At 37.7% G+C, this 20,571-nt stretch overlaps 1 protein-coding gene across 2 annotated transcripts in view; it reads left to right on the forward strand.

The window, feature by feature from the left end:
* The window catches only part of ANOS1 (anosmin 1), a 147,487-nt gene that overhangs the window by 94,228 nt on the left and 32,688 nt on the right, over positions 1-20,571 (forward strand). For both annotated transcript variants that reach the window (XM_075725128.1, XM_075725120.1), the window contains exons 5-7: positions 2,422-2,606; positions 9,147-9,276; positions 18,831-19,033. In XM_075725128.1, coding sequence (XP_075581243.1) covers positions 2,422-2,606; positions 9,147-9,276; positions 18,831-19,033 — 518 coding nt within the window. The remainder of the gene's footprint in view (positions 1-2,421; positions 2,607-9,146; positions 9,277-18,830; positions 19,034-20,571) is intronic.

Below are 20,571 nucleotides of genomic sequence, written 5' to 3' on the forward strand. Positions count from 1 at the left end.
GGATATGATGATAGGACAATATCATAATAGGATAGCTGGAGCCGGATAGTCATCTACAGTTTAAAGGCTCTTTTCATGCTTAAAGAAATATAGTTTTCTATTAAAAAATTAGTGTACAGTTTTAAAGGTGCGCATCTCTGAGTCTTTGAACAACATGTGTTTACAGTTGTACTGATGCCATGAATGTACTTTACTGTCCAAAACACTTCCATGGAAACTTTTTGAATTCCTGGGGAACTGACATTTAAGATACAGATTCTTATGATGGACCAGTATGCATTTATCTTTCATGATGAGAAAATAGCCATGTGCCATCTGAAAGACACCTTTAGAAACATTTTTCCTGGGCTCTGGTGTTGCACACATACAGCAATCAGTGATTTGAATTCTTCAGTTAAGCACTGCAGACTTCAGAGGACTAATTTGTTCCAGCACGATGAAAGGGCTGACCATTTGCATAATAAAAAGCACATTGAAGAGTGATTGGATCTACACATCTGGATATGAAATTGATGGTGCTGGTTCTACAAAAGTATTTTAAAATGCACTTGTGCTGTGCTCTCGTTGTTTGTGCTGCTGCGCTCCATCTGCACGCAATTACGTAACAGCAGAGAGGCTGAGATACTTGCAGTCAAGTGAATCCAACTGCCCCCAATGCAAAGCAGATGTAAGTTTTCTTAACATGCAAATTGCAGGATTTTTGTACATCATAATTAAAGAAGCATTTTCAAATGTGGAAATTCAAACTGACATGTTCTGTGATGTTCATTATATTAGACTAAGACTGCTGGCTGTTGAAGGATATCCAGGTTTTAAACTGCTGTGATAACCAGATTCAAGTATTTCATTTTCCTCAGGTTGATTTTAGGTTTGTTCAGGGGCTACAATATCAATTTTTATTTACTTATAGCTAATTGTATAATCAGATTTAGGAGAAGAATTCTTAAAATATAAAAGCAGTTTGTTCACCTAAGAAAATTTTGGTACTCAGTCACCTGTGGCAGACTGAGTAGGAAAACAATTTATCGAACCAACACATACAGCTGGACTTATGTGGTCACCCACTGAAATGACAAAATAACTAAAGTGCATTTGATGACTTGCTAAGAACGTTTGTATGTCAGCACAGAAATCTTATTTATGACATAACCTGCAGTGACAAAATGCTGTGCACTCAAATATATGAGTTCCTAAATTCTGTCTAGAGAAATGTATCTTACACTTGATTTGCTGATTTAATCAAAAGATGCCAAATTTGAAGTTGTTTTTTTCCTTCAAGATACTGCAGATGTTTTCAAAAAGGTGATGTTACCAGCAGTAGAAACAACAGAAATAACTGTCCTTCAGTGTTACTGTGTAACAAGAAATTACTGTAAAATTTTAGAAAGACATCTTTGTCTCTGAAATGTAACAATTGGACAATATACATTAGATATAACATATCTATTCCAAGTTACCTTGGAAATACCTGTCCTAGATCTTTAGGGAAGAGTGAAGAGTGACACATCATACAATACAGCTGCATGTGAGTCAATAAGATCATGCTACCATGGAATAGGCAAACAGCTTTCTTAAGTTTATCAGACTAATGTAAGGTGTGTGAAATAATCCTGCTTCTCTGTTCTACACTGGTAAGAACTTAGACGCAGTCTGTGTCCATTTTTAGGGTTGACTCTGGAGAAGGGCTGTGTGCCTATAGGACAGTTTCCAGAGACAACTGCAAGAACGATCAGAGGTCTAGAAACACTGATTTTAAAGGAAAATAGAGTGCACTGTGGTTATTAGACTGAAGAATAAAACATTCAGGGGCATGATAACAGTCTTGTGGTACATAAAATGCTCCTCCATAGATGGAAGAAAGAATCCCTTCTCCACGATCCATGAACATCATAGACAAGTATCAAGTTTAAGATGCAGCTGAGGAGACTAAACAAGGTAGTGAGAAAGCTTTCTAATGGTGAGGGTAGAGAACTGGTGGAATGGATTACTATGTGATGCTGTGGAAATTCTGTCATCAGATGTGGTCAAGGAGAAATCAGGTGGAAAAATGAACAACAAGTATAGCTGATTCTGCCTGGGATCAAAGGGATCTTCCTCCAGGTTATCAAGGCATATTTGGGAAGTGTTTTCAGTGAGATCAGTTTTAGCTTACAACTTTCAGATCCTTTAGTTTTTAAATGAAATAAAGAAATAATTTTGAAGATTTTTAAAAACAAGTTTTACTGTTAGCAGAGATAGGTCAGCTATGAGCATTTCTGAAACTCCTATGCTCATCAGTCTATCCATTCCCTCCTTTTTTCCTTCTGTCTGACCAATAATCTTTTTTTAAAAAATTATTTTTTTATACAGTTTCATCTACATATGGCTTAACTGCATCTTGTAAATTACTCACATATTTTTGTCTGCATGTTCCTATTACAGGTGTCCCACTGAAACCCCGGAAAGAATTAAAATTCACAGAACTTCAGTCTGGAGACCTGGAGGTGAAGTGGTCTTCAAAATTCAATATTTCCATTGAGCCTGTTATCTATGTTGTTCAGAGGAGGTGGAATCAAGGAATCCATCCAAGTGAGGATGATGCTACTAACTGGCAAACTGTGGCACAGGTCAGTTCTTTGTAAAGCTATATGGATCCCTAGCTTCCAGACCATGATCAAAAGGTCTTCTTCAGATCAGAGAAGCATTAGATCACTTACAGGTGGGGAGGCTCATGCAGAGGGATCCCCTTATAGGGTATCTGCCCAGGTCACGACAGAGCTGCAAACAGAATCCAAATCTCCAAGGCCTTACTTCACTGCTCAATGAACAGTTTTCTAGGTTCACTCAGGAGAAATGAAATTCAGTATTTTCACTTCCAGTTTTTCAGTTACAGAAACATCAAATGCTTTTGGTAGGTATTGAAAAAGACTTCATAAAAATGTGTGAATATATCAGTAAAGAAGTAAATAGTGGTTTTCTTGTCCCCAAAAGAAAGAATACTCAGAGGTTTATGTTTTCAAAATGAGTTTATATTGTGGGTTTGCTCTCTATGGATAAATATCTGTAGAACTAGCTAGAGGCTTGATTTTCGTAAGGCCAGTGAGTGGCACTTTCTTGTAAGCGCATATTTATGATCTATTCAGATGGGAATTCCAAAGCTTCTGAAAGCTACAAGTCTCTTGAAAAAGGTAGAATTAGATACCAAAATCCACTGAAGAAAGCACATAAGAGATGTATGTCAGTGTGACTTTTGAGGTCAGTGGGACTCAGTACACAGTCTCCAAGGCATGGCTTGGATCTTATAAAAATGATAGGAAATACAATTGGTGAAAGGGCTATTTAATTTTTAAAAATAAAAGACTGAAAAGAAGACTAAAATCTTTATTCTTTGTAATGTTGGGTTTTTTTGGATATTACCCTCCCAATTCAGAAAAGACTATGATGTCATGCTCTTATCACTCAGTGCAATCCGGACTGAAAATGTAAGATTCATGAGCAAATGTTTCTTAATGAGAAGCAGCCAACAGAGCATAAATTTTCACTTAGTTCATTCCCAGTTTCAATCTGTTTTTTAACATGCTGACAGTCCACCTGGATGGCAGAGTTCCAATCATTTATCTTAACTGCTTCGCCCTCATCCCTGCTGACAAGAAAAGTAAAATGCTGATTTTGAAAAGACCTGCAAAATGTCATTATAGCTAGGAAGAAAAGGAAAGAGAGAATAAATAGAACCATCTACAAAATAAAGTAAGGCGTTTAAATTTTGTGACAAGCTGTGTTCATTCTCAATTCAGATTGTGTAGGAAAAAGCTATCTTAAAATAATGTCAAGCTTGTGAAATTGAACACTCAGTGAAGTTCTTAGCTTCAATGTGGTGCTACAGGGAGCTGTCACTAAGTTAGAGTCTTGCTCAAAAAAAGTCACCTGCAGCAGAGCCTGGCATGAAACCCTGCTTGTGCAAGCCCAAGGGAACGTGCACACCTCCAAACCTGATAATGTTGCAACGACTTGCTCATTATCTCTCAGCTGAGGTGCAGGTCTTCAGTCTGCATTCTCCATATTCAGGAAACAACCTCCTGCCTTTGCTACTAGGAAAATACCATATAGCAAAAATGAGCCAGATCTGAAGCACTCCTTAGTGTTATCATGCCATATATATATGCTAGACTGTAGAAGCCCAACTCTTTCTGGCTGGTGGATCCAGACTGCAAAGGTAGCACACTGCTATGCTTTTTCTCATCCCAGAAACAGACCTCATGCACATTTCTGGATGCATGCACTATATATGCTCCACAGTAGCAGAGCATATATGAACCTCTGCCTTCTTGCAGTGGATGTACAGCAGACAGTTTTCAGAAATGTGTTCCAGTGCAAGAGTGATAAGAATCCTGACAGCTGCCTTTCCTGGGGGTCTGTTACACACAGGCAGAAGAGGCTGAGTTAATCTCTGTGGCAGGAGAAGCCTCCTGCAACTGACATCTTTCTGAGAACTTCACTGTCCCTTCTGCATCACAAGAGACGCGTGTTTGATTGTGTGCTAGACCCCCGCTGGGGATGTCAGTTCAGAACAAGCTTCAGGATGCCTGACTGGCTTTGTGAACTGTGTATACCTTACGGGACACACAGGCTGGGCACCCTTGAAGGGTGCTAGTAATCAGAATTTCTGTCTCTATGGAGTAATGTACCTCCATAGTGTTTGTAGTTGTAGACATCCCACCAGGCAGTCAAATTTGTTAAGTGTGGCTGCATGCAATAGAATTTATTTTGCAATATCAGCAAGAAGGATGGATATCCAGTTTGACTAAAGTGACTGTGTGCCTGGCCTCTGGGCTTTTCTTGTCCATATAACTGAGATTTTTTCTTGTGTGATTCCAAAACATTGGGCTATGAGACCGTAATTACAGGCAAAGGCTGCAAAGAGCTCAGCCATTCAGATGAGAACTCCTGGGACATCTCAGTCCAGGGGAGATGATGCTGGCTCTTTCATTACTCTGTGACTTAAGTTAGAGAGCATCTAAAAATCAGTCAAAGGTCAAAAAGGCTGTGGGTGAGGATCTGAATTTCTCTATGCCTATGCCCGTATGTTGTGTAATTATGCAAAGGTATTGTTTGCATCTTCTTACAAGAAATTTCATAATATTTTATCAGAGTTCCTCATCCAATATTCTATTTTTATTATCTATCCAAGAAGAAATGGGGTTGTAATTTTCAATAACTTTATTTTAAGGTGTTTACTTTCCAAAAACACTTGCTGTTTTCTATTGCCTTTACATGAGCTAATTTGCAAGTAATTTCTCGTGTCTTACATAAATTTTTACTTTGTATTGAAAAAACAATTTTGAAAAAGTTTATTTCCTTTGTATTGTATTGTGTCATCAGGTCTTTTTTGATGTTTTCTTTTTAAGGAGGAAGGCTTAATCTATTAATTTGTTATTTATTTAACTCTCCAAGTATATAAAGAAAGCAAACACACTGAAAAAAAATGTAGTTATTTTTCACTTCATGAAGAAGGGATTTTGTTAACTTTAGCTTTTTACTGCGTATTTTTGGGAACACGTGACATAACTAACCATTTGACTAATTTCCATTGGTTAATATAAAAACTATGTGAACTAAGATACTAGTTAGCCTAGTTAGCTCTGATGTACAGTGTCTTAGGTGGTTATGCCAAGTTTCTTACACTGCCTTTTTTTAAGGTTTAACCAGCTGAGCAGGACCTGCTGCACTATCCCGTAAGAATACTGTATATCTTGTGAAGAAACTTATAATTCTGTTTGGTGCTAATGCTTTCTAAAAATAATAGTATTATTGTTTACATTGGAAACTTAGATATTTAATCATATTAAGTTAATTAATGAAGTCAATTCAAATACGCCAGGGCAGTTATTTTCAGACAGAACATGTCTGTGTTGTGTGAATGGATGTCAAGTATGTGTATGTGTATATATATGTGTGTATATAAACACACACACACATGCGTATACATACAGGCAGACAATAATGAAGTTTACTTATTAATTTATTTCTTTATTAAAACAAATAAGGAGCTGTATTTACTGCTGGCTTGGTTGTGACAAACCTTAGTGCTTCACCTTGGAATTGTCTAAACCCTGTGGGTTTTAAACTTTTTTAAAACTTAAAGTTTCTGAGACACCTAAAGTTCTGGTTCTGAGGATCGCAAAAAGTTTCTCAGCTCCTGACAGCAAGAAATCCCTGCTGGAGCTAACCACCAGTCCTGTATAGTAGAAGTTTATTTCTCCATCTCCCAGGAGAGGGCTTGCTTTGGTAAGCATTCTGAGAGAGTGCCCACTTTGTGTGGGATTGCAATCACTCGAAATAGGAAAGGTCTGCTGTCCTTTGATAGAGTAGTGGATGCAGCACTGTCAGATTTCTTCTGTATCAGAGGAAACATAAAGTGAGCTCTTCTGATACCCTGAGTGGTATCCCTTCACTGAACTGCAAATTCTTTTATCGCTGTGCATTGTTTTAAAAGAAGGTGTAGAGCTATGAACTCAGCAGGGTAAGGCTGACCTCTCCTATTTGCATTAAACCTTTGCACTATGGAAAGGAATCCAGGATTGATACTGTGAAAGAAATGGAATGAACACAGCGAAACAGTCCACTGATTACTGTAATACCACTCAGCATACCATTTAGTGGGCTTACATTAATACAAGACAGATATTGAAAGGACTCTGAGTATTACGATCTCAGCTCCAAACATACTTAAGTAGTGAGAACTAACTGAAGCAATTAAACAAACAAAAAAATCAATTTACCATTAAGGTAGTATAAGATGTCTCAGCAGTATTTAGCTCTTTCTTGAAATTTATTAAATCTATGTAAATGTTGCTTAGAGGTGCCAAAGTAGTTTATACCCTACAATGCAGGAGTTACACCTCCTGCATGCCATTGAGTTTAACAGGAGCATTCCCAACAAAATGAATGATGAAAGTAATAGGCCCAAGGCATGTTCATAAATTAAAATAATTTTGGTGATATGGATTGACAGATTATTTGTTCTTACAGTATTTGATGCCACAGAAGACAGACACAACTGAAATCCTTTCTTTTAATCAGTTCTAGCAGGATAGCTGAGCTGATGCAAATGACAAACAAGATTCCTTAGCTGAGGAATTTGGGGTCAAGTCTGTTCAGATTATGCTTGCCTTGTAACTAAATTCATCAAATCTGGTTTTAAAAACTCAGTGTTGTAACTATTTAATTACAATTAGATATTGATCCTGACCCTGATCACAGTTGCAGCAGTTGCCTGAATATATCTTTGGGGTTTTTTTCTGTTAATATAGTGACAGTTTATTTTACTTCACTGTCATGTTTCATCTGTAAGTTCTTGAGTATGTGGGCCTCCATGCTGGAAAAACTAGCACATTTGAGTACTCCATAAAATGAAAATAATAGTAAAAGTTGGTTCAGGTAGGCTTTTTCTTCCCTAGAGGAACCTCTTCATTGGATGAGACAATTCACTTTACAGGTAACATAAAAGCTAAAAAATGGAAAGAGGATGAGGCAGACAATGAAAGCATCGGGACAGTTACCCCTGCTTAAGCTAAACAGACCAATACAGTGGTCTGAATGGAGAAGGACTCTTGAGTAGCAGCAATATGTGAGGGGCTCAAAGTCTGCAACACTTACCAGTCTGAGAGCAGTCTATAGTGCAATTTAGAAAGGCTCTCTTTCCTTTACATGCACACACAAAAAAGATATGTTTCCCTAAATTTTGCTTGTCACCAGATGAAGAGATTAAGTGTAGGATAACACCTACAAATTTTATTGGTCAGGGCTCTAAAAATACCATTGCTGGAGAGCTGAAGCAACTTCCTCAGTTCTGGCTATCTGAGTTAGGTCAGCAGCTGCTACTTTCTTACACAGATTGGAAAGAGCAAAAAGCAGAAATGATGATGCGCCTTTTCTGGGAAGTGCTTGGCATCATTGCAAGTAACATTGAATCCTATACAAGGAAGGTGGATTTTTGAAGTTATAGAAAACAGAGCTGGCGAAAATAAATTGATGTCACTACATTTTTAATGAGCTTGCATGTTTGGTCAGTAATGATAATCAATAATGATTGTATATTTAGACATATACAGGACATTTGGTTCAGGTTCGTGTGTTATTTTGATTAAAGAATTAAATTAAAATGCAATAAACGTGACATCCTAAAATAAATTGAAAACTGGATAATTGAGAGGTAATTGCAAAAGGAAAACCAGCAGCAAGTGGATGACTTTCCGACAAGTTCTACAAAAATGCTGCGTCTTCTGTACCTGGCAGTGATTCAGGAGTTCCCAGGAGGCTGGTATTTGTACCTTAGGAAAAATAAGAAATAGTGCAGAAAATAACTCTTTAAAAGTTTAAAGGGAAAAAAAAGAAAGAGGAAAGCAGGGCTCGGAATAAGAGAACGTAAAGCACCTCCTACTGAAAGGGTTCAGAGTGCATCTATGCTTATTCCATATTGCAGTGGTTAAGGCATTCCCCACAGAAGGTGGAAATTGAACTCATGACACTAGCAGTCTCAGCGGGTGTTGTTGGAGAAAAGGTCATCTCCTATGACCTGAGAAAGGTCTGCAGGGAAGAGTTAAGGTTGTGAGTGTCTTTTTGACATAAGTGCCAAAGATCTGAAGAAGGCTTACATTCATTACCTGAGAGTTTCATGTTTCCTATGAACCAGAAAAGGCATCTTCTCACAGCGCTGGATTTCATGAAGCCATTTTGGACCCCTAATTCTCTGAGAATTGACAATTGGAGAAACGAGTCCTGTCACCTGGGGCAATGAGTTCCCTGAAACATCAACACCCGAACAGCAAGGTTCTATACGCTGGTGAAGGTTGTGATAACTGGAAAACTAATTTTGCGAATTTAACACTTCACCGGTTTTCTAGAGGTTCCTTTTTTTCCAGAAGAGGCCTGCAATGCACTGTAAAATTGGGTGGTTGTATGATTTTGTTCACAGCTGTAAATGCTTTGCAGTGCAGAATGCCGCTCAGAGTCAGGTGAGGTGGTTGCACACAGCCTGCTGACACTGGTGCGTATTAAAGAAGTGCATCCCCTACCCTTCAGTCTGACTAACCGGTGTTGCATGGAGGATGATAGCACAACCAGCCATGTCAGAACAACGAGTGTAAGCGTGACATTTTCCCCACCAGACTACGGATGAGCGAGTTCGTCTGCCGGACATCCGAGCAAGCAGGTGGTACCAGTTCCGTGTGGCAGCTGTGAATGTGCATGGGACGAGAGGCTTCACAGCACCCAGCAAGCACTTCCGATCCTCAAAAGGTTAGTTTTTGTTCGCTATGTCTGGTGCTCATCTTCCATGCACTCACATGTGGAGCGCAACCTGATCTGCCTGCTTTTGTGGCAGAAGGTTTTTAACAGGTGGGTTTTTGGGTAGTTTTGCCACTGGCTTTAGAAATGGTGTGAGGTTTGTTTGAAGTCGGCAAAGGAATTAAAGGTTAAAGATGTCATTATTCTTTATCAGTAAGGGGCCTCAACGAATAAACCTCCTTTTAAACATTTTCTGCATGGTTGGTATGAAACAACATGACCCTGACCATGAAACATGAAGGAACTGGGGTTGCAGTGTGTTATTCCGAGAGGTTTCTCTTATTTTTCTTTCTAGTTATGAGAAATATGTTGCTGCCATATGTTTAGCAGGGTATTCAAATATTTTGTTTCCTATATCTAAATAGTTGCAGCAGCATTGTTTTGGTGGAACTGTGGGCTTTCTTAATATAGTGCTTGCTAGCACTAATTGTAAGGGCTTAAGAATAAAAAGGGTATAAATGCTAAGTAGCATGTTTCTGTTCATTAGAAAGGCATGCCGGAAAATCCACAAAGTATTGTAGGAATTTTTGTTGCCATTTCTGCTTTTGCAAGGGTTTGGGTAATAAAATAACTTAGAAAATTGTTTCGGTACCAGTAAATAGTACTTGGGGGATGAGGGAGATGGAAATGGATCTCCCATCCTGTGAAGCTGCTGGCACTGTCCCTGGCGTGCCTTTGACCCACACGAAGCAGAATTTTCCCAGATGACTCTCAGGCATAGTACAGGAGTTAGCACAGGCCAGAAGCTGTTCCCGACAGACAGATGGTCTGGATGTGGTCACCCTCTCTTAAAAGCAGTTGATACTGTGGGCATAGCCAGATCATGCTAGTTGACTTTAGTGACAAAGAATGAGATCTATCACTCTTCACTCTACTAATAGAGTCTTTCTAATAGAAAGACTTTGTTTTAGTAGTGACAGAATCTTTACACTGGTATAACACATACTTCGAGGAATGCATTTCCTCCTCTCTCTGCAGATAGAATTATCTTGCAATACAGGCAGTTGCCATTGGTGGGTTCCCATGCTCGCTTTTAGCTTGCTGTCTGGCCATAGCCAGTCTTAGAAAAAAATCTTATTGCAGATGCAGTTCTAGAGGCATGCAAGTGCTTTTGTTGGTATGGATGGTTTACTTACTTACTGAATAAGTGGACATTAGACTCAATGCTTCTTTGGTGCTATAACCACATTTGTGGTAGGAAGGTTGGCTGGCATAGCTATCCCATTACTGCTGTGACCGCAAACCTTTTCAAGTATAAAAGAAGTATTAAGAATTTCTTATACTTAGTAGCATATCAATTCTGTCGCATCAAAAATACAGTTTCTTCAAGCTGTGTTGAGCTTACTGCAAGGACTCAGCAGCAGCAGTAGCTTTCTCTTTGCTTTTCTTCATGAGCAGCACTTCAGCAGATACAGCAGTGTGTTGCTGAATGTGGTACCAACTTTCTTTTAAATTCAGATCATTGTCAGTTGTTTTACTGGGCTTGTAAAGATTTTCCAAATATTCTGCTTGGAACCACCATAATTGCAATTACATAAAGGTATATCATGATATCACTGAGGTTTTGGCTTGAGTGTGACATTTTCAGGCAGGATTTGTATTACTTTCCAAAAAATTCATCTCCTACTGAGTGTGCTAGCCACAGGAGTATATTGTTCAAAATACCTACATTGGTAATGAATATAAGACCATCCATGGTAAGTCATACTGAAGGTCTCTCTAGCCCAGTATCTGACCCCAGCCAAAAGTGGGTTTTTGGAGAACAGCGTAAGAGCAGGGTAAGCACACAGGGATATTTCTTCAGAATAGCCTCCCAGCTGGCAGTGATTTGTGTTTCAGGAGCTTGTGGTTTTGAAATGATTACATGTTAGATGCCAGAGTCCTGTTTTTCTGTGGTGTCTGCAGCTACCCCTAAAGCACTTGCTCCCCTTGAGTGCTGCTCATGGCTGTCTGGTGGAGGCGGGGGGCACTTTTAGGACTTTGTGACAAGGACAGCAGGAGCCAGTAGTACCTCTGCATGTTCTTACCTAACAAACCGAAATAACAGGATCTTGATATTGGCAGAAAGTATGTAGCCAGTGTTGTTCAAAAGGCTTCTGTAACCCTCAAAACACCAATTTTCAAATCTAAACTCCAGCCGTTGGCAGACAATCATGAATTGCCAGACAAACAGCAAGGAGTTCAGCTTTGTAGCCAAAATCATCCTACTCTGGTAGCTCATTTGACTATTTTAGAGGCTTTGGTGTTGTCGGTGGTTATTACAAAGATACCATGTTCACCAGGTGAAATGTGTAGACGCGCCAGGTGACACACATGAAGACGCTGCTAGGTGGTGACTGTTGGGAATGATACTGGGATGCCTCAATTAGTATCTCTTAGCCCCCATGTCCCTGAGTAGGTGCTCATAGCAGTAACAGTTATAGGGTCATATAGACATTTAATTACTACTTTGGAGCTCAGTGGGAAGTGGCAGCCCCTGCCTGGCAGAGAGGCAAGAAACTGCTGCTCAGATGTGCCTAGTTTTTTGAGTTCCAGCATCTACTGACCCTTGCTGAGCTCCTACAGGCACATTTAACCTCCAGTTTGGAAAAGGAAAGAGGACTTTGGCACATCACCTTTGGACGGTTGCTGACTGCCTGTGCTACATTTGTGTGAAGTGTGCACAGAAATTCACTTTAGTTCTTGTACTGTTTCAATTCACCCTGTTGTGCCAAGACCAAGAGAAGATTATTATCTTTGTCAGACTTAACAGAAGTTTTCTTCAAAAATAAACCCTTTGATCAGGAAACATGACAGCGATTCCTAAGACAGTTTCTCATACAAGATGCTGAACTCTTACCAGTTGCTCATAAGTTGTAGCGAATAGCAAATTATTTGGGTTTGTTTTTTCTTTGAAGGAGGACAAACATGATATATAATCTGAATCTAGTGAGCAGTATGGCACCACAAAGTCTCTGTCAGTAAATATTTTAAGCTGTTAAAAAGAACGTTCAAAAACATTGGTGCTGTAATTACTTGGAGAGAGACTTTTTGTCTGGTTACCACAATACCGTTTTATACTATTTTGTGTTTTTTGCAAATGCAAAAAATATGATCTCTAAGTAGACGCAGCAAAGTACGGTTTTGTTTTATTCAAAATAATGTTAAGTCTTCTGAGGTATGTAATTTCCATGAAGTTTTCTATCACTAAATAAAGCTTATTACCCAAATTAGTTTAATTTCCCAGTAACAAAAAAGACAAAACCAGGAAAACAAAGAGTATTTCACTAAGCATTCCAGCTTACCATTCTTCATCTAGTTGTCTTTTGAGGTTTTATCTACTGCAGCTTTTGATGCTCTTAAACTGTAAACGTTTGAGGTGAACGTTTATTAGCTGTTTTACGCTGCCTCATGTGTTCATTTATGGCATTAATCTGTAAATAATTAATCAAAGTGACACAGCTGAGAGAATTTATGAAATATTCAGAGCTTAAACAGAATTTTTTTATGCTGCTTATGTCTGGTTTATAAAAGAAATGAAGGATTTGCATGTGCTTGTCTGGCATGGCCCTTCACAGGGAATGAAGCAATGCTTCATTTTGCCAAAATGCAATTCTAAAATTACAAGAAACACAGATTAGACTATATCTGTCTGCTTGGAGCAGAGTGGCTAGAAGATGAAGTGAATACTGCACCTAGGAGAGTGGGTTCTTTCCTAGAAGTAGAATTCTGCACATGGATTTTCAGATTGACAGTCAGCTAAAATTGATCAAAACTTTCTGCTATTTTGACAGTGGTTTCTACTTCACTTTTCAGGGTTTTTAAATTGTGTGTGCTTTCCTTTTCATCTTCAACCGAGTGGCAACAATTTGCAATAACAGCAATAAATAAAGCTAACAAATGCCTGGCAGAACATTTTTGATCCCCAAAGGTACTAATATAGTTCTTTTCACATTTTGACTTGCTCTCTCCAAGCTGCTTCATTTTCTCTGGAAGTGGGAGAGGACTGTTCCTACAACCCATAAATGAGTGTCCTTGGATGAAAAGCTACCTGTGCTTTTCTGCCATTAAGTGGCCACCAAATACCCTAACCCAACTGGTCAGAAGCTGCTTGGCACTAGCAATATGACTTTTACTTTGTTGCATTTGGGTAAGAGTTTTTAAGCTATTCTTTTCTAGATTTTTATGATTTTTGATGAACTCTTAGTAACAGAGACTGCAGTTAACTAGAGGGATCGGTGTTAGGCATTTCCATAGAATATATTATCTTGCTGGTCTGTAGTTAGGTACTGTGCCATTTTCTGAGACAAGAGTCTATAAGATGAACACAATGAACCCAAACCATCTGATCCTTCTACCTCTGCTAAAGGTTTTTATCCTCAACATGAAGGCAGTTGCTAGCATATGCAGGAAAAATTGTCAAGCAAAAGGAAGCAGACGACATTGTTTTCACAGCACATAAGTACCATGCTGGATGTGATTTCATGCATACATTATTGAGTGTTAGTAAAACCAGAACAGACACCCACTCCCGACAATAAAATTCTTTCTGTTGCTCCTTTGGGACCAATGATTTTTTTATACTGTTGCACAGCTGGTTTATGTGTGCCATTTCCATTGGGCAAAGCCAGTCCCCTCGCTTATGCCTTGGAATTGTTTAATGGAAACTTGTCTGTAGAGCAGCTTCAGCAGATTTTTAGAGTTGGAAGGTCTAATGTTTAAAAGATAGCAATGGGAGATCCATTTTAAGTCATTAAAAAAAAGCTCTATAAAAAAAGGGTTTAAATGAGAGTCAAACTTGCTATCACTTTTGCAGTGCAGAACGAGAATCCCGGTTCCAATGCCATTATTTTTTTCTCTGATATATATATTCCAAATCATTTACTGTTTTCATGACAGTTGCCACATTTAAAGCCAAAGTGGATGCATTGCAGCAGTGCATGATGTGATTCTTGCGTATAGTTTGCCCATACTGTTTTGTTAAGGTTGCAAAGTACTTCCAGATCCTATTGATTGAAAGAATTTTGTAAACTACAAATTGTCTATCACTATGTTTACAAATATGAGTATGGGAAGATGTGCATTTTGAAATGGTGATGATGTGAGGGTTTTCTTTTTTTCTTTTATTTGCAGCAAGGAATCCTCCCTTTTGCGGACTGGAGACAGTTTTGCTTGTGATGGCTAAGTAGCCAGCAAGACAAGAATTTAAGTCCTTTGGGTATACTCAAGCCAGATACAATCCAGACAAATGCAGTACTTACTCTATGTGCTGGAACAGCAGCTTCAGCCTTGACCTAATGAAGCTATCATTTCTAGCAGCGAGAAGTGATTTACTTGTCAGGCTGCTGAGACCAGAATTTTTTCACATTTGAGGACAGCTGTCTGTGCCAAATTCTAGTATATATACAATGACTTTTATTTTATCTGAGCTGTAGTATAAACTGCAACAGAAAAGCTGCAACTAGCATCACTCTGTGCAAACCAAAGAATTTGATTTAACACTCAGATAAATTAATGTATATAAAATTTCATAACTTTACATTTGAAAAACTGCCAGTAGTTGCCATTCCAGTAATTTAATGTTCATGTATCTGAATTATACATGTGGGCAGTCAGTCAAAGGGATCACAGATATATGAAGACTAACAGTAGAATGGCTGTTACCTTTATAGTCAGCAGAATGCCAGTTTAGCTTCATTGTCAGGTTAACAAACATCTTATGTATATAAGCTTTATAATCCAGTACCGTTTATTAGACTGTGAAGTATTTCAGCACAAGATGTACACTGCTTTTAATGTCTGTGTAGACATAAGTATAATAGAGCGCCTTGTAGAAGCATGACTTTTCCATTCAATAATGCAGTACTGAAGGCTTAAAAACCGAGAAAAAAACAACTAATCTGTCATCTGGTAATGGCAGGCATGCATTATAGAGGAGCATGGTCTTATACTTCACAGTTTTGGGGGTTTTGGTTTTTTTCTGGGTTTTGTTTTTTTGAGAGGGAACTTTGGAGAGGTCTGGGGTCTTCTTTTCTTTGGTTTTTTTTTCTGTTGTTTTTTAAGGGTGGTGCTTGGGTCGTTTGGGTTTTTTTCCTGTTAATAACAGAGATCACAATAACTTGCCTTACTGCTATTCCTTCCCACCTACTTGTTTTGTTGGTGAAACTTAATCCTTTCAAATGAAAGAAAAGATTAACATTCCTGGTTTTTTGGCTTACAAAATGATAGTTCTGTCAGTTGTAATAGACATGAGTGTCACAGAAATATATAGAAATAGATTAATATGTTATATAGTCGTATTGAAATACTTAATATGGAATGGATCCTCAGCTGGTGTAAAATGTTCACTAAGTGGCTTCATATTTTGGGTAATACACCCCAAATCCAAGAACTATTTTACTGTTGTGTCTCTACAATCAGACAGGTTTTTTTTCAGATGATTAAGTGCAACACTGTAATAAATGTTGTTAATCTTTGACATCTTACATCCTGCTAGTTTATTATTTTCTCCAGCTAAGCCTACTAGTTTTAAAAAACCTCTTCTACAAAATGTGACACTTTCAAATTCATGTCTGTTGACTGCAGATCTCCTTCCTTTCTGTCTTCTGCTGCTACCACCACCACTTTTCCTCCTGTTAAAAGGCATTTTTGTGGATGACATTTACGAGGCTTGCAAAAGAGAGACTTTGAAGAAAGGGGGCACTCAGGAAAATGTTTTTGCTCTTGCTGTATTATTTCACATGTATATTCCCTTTAAGAGGATGTTCTCTTTACTGAAATGTAGTTACCCAATGATTTTTAATACAATATTTACATGCTGTCATAGCAAAGGAGAAACACTACTAGGTTTTCTTTTAAATATGCCTCAGCATTTTGTCTGCTGACTGGACTGTTTCTAGTGAACACAGAAGAAATGCTGCTGATAAAATAATGTTTTCAGTAACCTGTGCAGTTATAAAAAGTACAGGGTGAAATGCTGGTGCTATAGAAGTCAGATGAAATGATCTGTTGGTTTCAGTATGCAGAGTTCTTCCTTACTGTGCTCTTTTTCTGCTTCTGTTACTGGGAAAAACAGGGTTGTTTGAAGTTACCTTAAAAGAAAAACAAATTCCTGTGATTCTGAGACATATAAAAGCTCTGTTCTGGTCAATCATTAACTTTATACAAGGAAAATTACACACTATCTTGCACTCTTATGGGGACAGAAACATTTGAAAAGGAAGAATGTAAATTTGGTCATTTACTTTTAGACCTATGAAAAATCAGTGAATAGAACTTTAAAATATTTTTAATTATGTAATACACTTTGTCCAGAAGAGCTATTTCATTTAACTTCCACTTTTTTTTTTAATGACTGTCAGAGTCTTTTATAGATGCAGAATGAAGACAAACATGTTTTATGGTTAGAACTGGTTTTGCTTTTATCTGACCATTTGTGAAGACAGTGTCTGAAACATTTTAATTCTATCCAATATGTTACATATACATAAAACATGATGTATAGTACTTCTGGGAGATAACCTGAATAATTCACCTACAGTAATATGATCATGTTGCACTTCAGGTTATAAATGTTTTATTGCCATAATATGTTGTCATAGAACATAAAAAAGCCCTAACATTTTCAATTAGCGAAGATGAAGGATTTTGGATTTATGAATCACGATTCTGTTTACATTTATTGTACCTAAATTTCATTTTATATCTATTTATTTTATTAAAATATTGAAGTAAATGAAAAGTTGGGTTAGAGAACAGTACAAACTATATAACTAAATTAATCTCTGAAATTTATCCCCTCCAATATAAATAGCTATATACTTTAAGATGGAGTTGTTGGCTACTTCACAGGTAAGGAAATAAGTGTAAGGACAGTGCTTCTCCAAAGCCAGAAAAAAATAAAGGGAACTGGCTTGCAAGCTGATTTAAAAAACGAGTAAGAAGAAATAAGGAATTCTCATTATTTTGAAAATTAAATTTCCAGAATTCTTAAACTTAAGTATGCTTTGTAACTTTTATAGCCAAAAGTTAGGTTGAATTCTATGTGTGAGGAAACAGGGGCATCCATTACTATTTAACTAAAGTGACATGTGTGAGGAAACAGGAGCATCCATTGTTATTTAACCAAGAGTCCTGTGAAATAACAGGAATAAGCCATTATTTCACATCTGCTGAACTTTAAAAAGGAAATGCTGTCTTTATTAATTCTGAATGTTTCAGTTTGCTTAACCTAAATGATGGAATTTTTCAGTGAGACCGTTTGTCATTGGGATTATCTGATGAACTTAGTTTGCCTGGAAAGTTTATTTAACAGCTCATTTACCATTATAAAAAGACGCAGGTGAACCATGCAGTAAATGAATGCCTGGTTTTCCCTCTGCACACCTCCAGTTTTATTTCTGGCAGATAAGTGTTGGCTCATTTGACTAAAAAGTTATATGAAAATGATGGGTTTTTCTTGGTTACAGGTTCATAACATGCCTTAATTACTGAGAATTTCCTTTATTCTGCCTGGCATAATTTTTCTTTGAGTCACACTGTTTACTTTTACTTAAATTTTGGTTTTGCAGTTTCCTTATATTTTGTCATCAACGTTTGGCTACCATGGGCATTTAAAAAAAAGTAGGAGTAAAAAAGTTAAAAAGGACTGAAAAGTAGGAGGTAGTAAATAGCAAATTGGACTTTCAGAAGCTCAGCTGCAAAATTTCCATTGATTTGCATTACTCAGGGCCAGGATATTACATAGTAGGTCCACAAGGAGGACCTAACATTCAATATTGGAAAAGGTGCAATATTGGAACCACTGACTGTCAGGTGTCCTTCTTCATTCCAGGGTCAACATAGAGACAACTGAAGGAATAATATCTCAGCTGATATTGACCAGAAATTAAGCCAAAATAGGGAAATAAATCACAGGGGTAGCTAATTGCTTTTTGTTGTTCTGAAAAACCCTATAGACTTCTTATGACATCACAATGTATTATTACATCTTAATTACATTTATTCTAAGGAAGTGTTTATGTCCTATGGTGGTAGGTATCAATACTAGAATTTTGAAGAAAGATTCAAGATGCAGAAACATAATTTTATCATCTGAGAATTGTCTGGCAGCACCAAAAAAATATTCAGTATTTCCACGGTACATTTCTGTGATGTCTATACAAGGCCACTTGTAGAACACAAACGTTTTACACTCACTATGTATTTAAAGTAGTGAATGACAGAAGTAAAACTGATAGTCTAGTACATTTTGATAAAGCTTCATAATATTTATGAACTATCAACAACACAGAATTATGACAAAACTAGATACTACCCCATAATTTTTATTTCAGTAGAGCTTGAATTTCTAGAATTTACAAGAAGCCATATCACGTATGGGAATTTTTTCCCTGAATTTTCTTCAGTGTATTGAGAGTGTTTAATCCAGCTCGTGTATGCCTGGTAAGTACATAAGATGAAGATGATCTTTACCTTACTGAAGATGATCTTTACTTTAGAATCTTTTTGTTTGTTTTAAATTCCAGATCCGTCTGCTCCACCAGCTCCATCTAATATCAGAATTGCCAATATCAGTGCAAACAATGATGGCAGTGTAAATGTAATTATTACTTGGGATCTTCCAGAAGAGCCTGATATCCCAGTGCACCACTACAAAGTCTTCTGGAGCTGGACATATAGCAAATATGTCATCCCAGCTAAAAAAAAGAGAAGGAAGATTACTGATGGGGTAAGAAAGAAAACAGTAATTGACACAGAAATATGGCTTGTTTCTGGCACAACATAGAGTTTAAGTATAAAATATGTGATAAATTGCAATGATTTCAGCAGCTGGTACAGTAGTGGTTGTAATTTTTAATATCACCAACCCCACAGACAAATTTGATCTCTCAATAACTATCTTTCACCGAACTCAGGGAGAGAAGTAGACTTCTGCCTTAAAATGCAGGTAAATACCATAAGATTTTGCAGGAGAGATGAGTAGAAAGTTAAATGCTGTTTGTCCTCTAAATTCAGGCTTATTTTATTAGTGCTTCTTGAAGATACAGTGCTTGTTTTATTTAAAAAGCCTAACATCATCTGTCACACTGTTCTTTCACTATGCAAATAAAACTTGTGACACTATCATATAGAATAACTATTAAATAGTCAGTATAGTTCCAATGAAAAAAACCCAAACCAAAAACTCTTTAAATAAGCTGCTGTACCAAAGATCTGACATATTTCCATAGCAGCACATTCCTATGAGTTTCTGGAATGATGTATCAAATATTGCTTTACTGGAAAACTATCTATGGTGATATCCTTAAGGATACTGCATGTTATTTTAAGAAAGTTAATAGAAATAGAAATCAGTTACAGATAACAGGCTGAACTTAATTCTCAGTGCTCTTAATAAATACATTGTGAGAATTTGGTCCCATGTCTGTGCTAACACTGTGTTTTGGCTCTGGCTGCCCACTTGCACTGTGATGAATGACAGCCAGAGGGTTATCGTTTCTTCTCTGTCCCTCAGTCACCAAACCCCGAGAGAAATAAAGGCAATGAAGGGTGTGTGTCGAGTTCATCTACAGCAGATTGGACACAGCAGAGGCGTCACCATGGGAGCATGCTGGACCCATGCCATCTCATGGGAACTGATGGGTGATCAGGGTCCGGAGGCTGCAGAGCCACCACCAGCTCTGTGCTGGGCGGGCAGGAAAAGGAAATTTCCTCGCAAATGTAGACATTATGGAGTAATTTCAGGGGCTGAGATAACTTAGTTCCTTGTTTCTACTTCAGTTAAATACTTTTTTTTTTGAAGAAGAAGAAGTAAATATGTGTAGAAAAAAAAGTTAGTTCCTTCTTGTACTTTTAAAAAATTACTTTGGGAAGCTAGGAATAGGGTTGGACTGTGCTAGGTAGAAAAATTTGTGTTTCTCAGGAAAGCTGCTGTTGGCTAGAGATCTTCATGGCAGAGGCTACAGCCTAAAGATACAGGGGAGCTTTCTCTCCACAAGCTGGTCCTTAAATCACAAAACCCAGAGAATTTTTAAATTGAGCTGGGTCCTTAATGTCATGTTGGCACTTTGCATAGGGTACATTCTGCAAATAAATATGTTAAAATAGATTGAATATACAACATTACAGTAATTGGGGCCAAGTTCTGACCTTGAATATGGGGAAGTCCAGAAGAGCCAGGGCATATTTTAGAGAAAAGGCAGGCTCTTAGAATATCTTTCATATTACTCCTGGCTTATTATATTTTTTCTTCTGCAGCATGTCATG

Source organism: Pelecanus crispus, chromosome 1 (genome assembly GCF_030463565.1).
Source record: "Pelecanus crispus isolate bPelCri1 chromosome 1, bPelCri1.pri, whole genome shotgun sequence".
Lineage (NCBI taxonomy): Eukaryota > Metazoa > Chordata > Aves > Pelecaniformes > Pelecanidae > Pelecanus > Pelecanus crispus.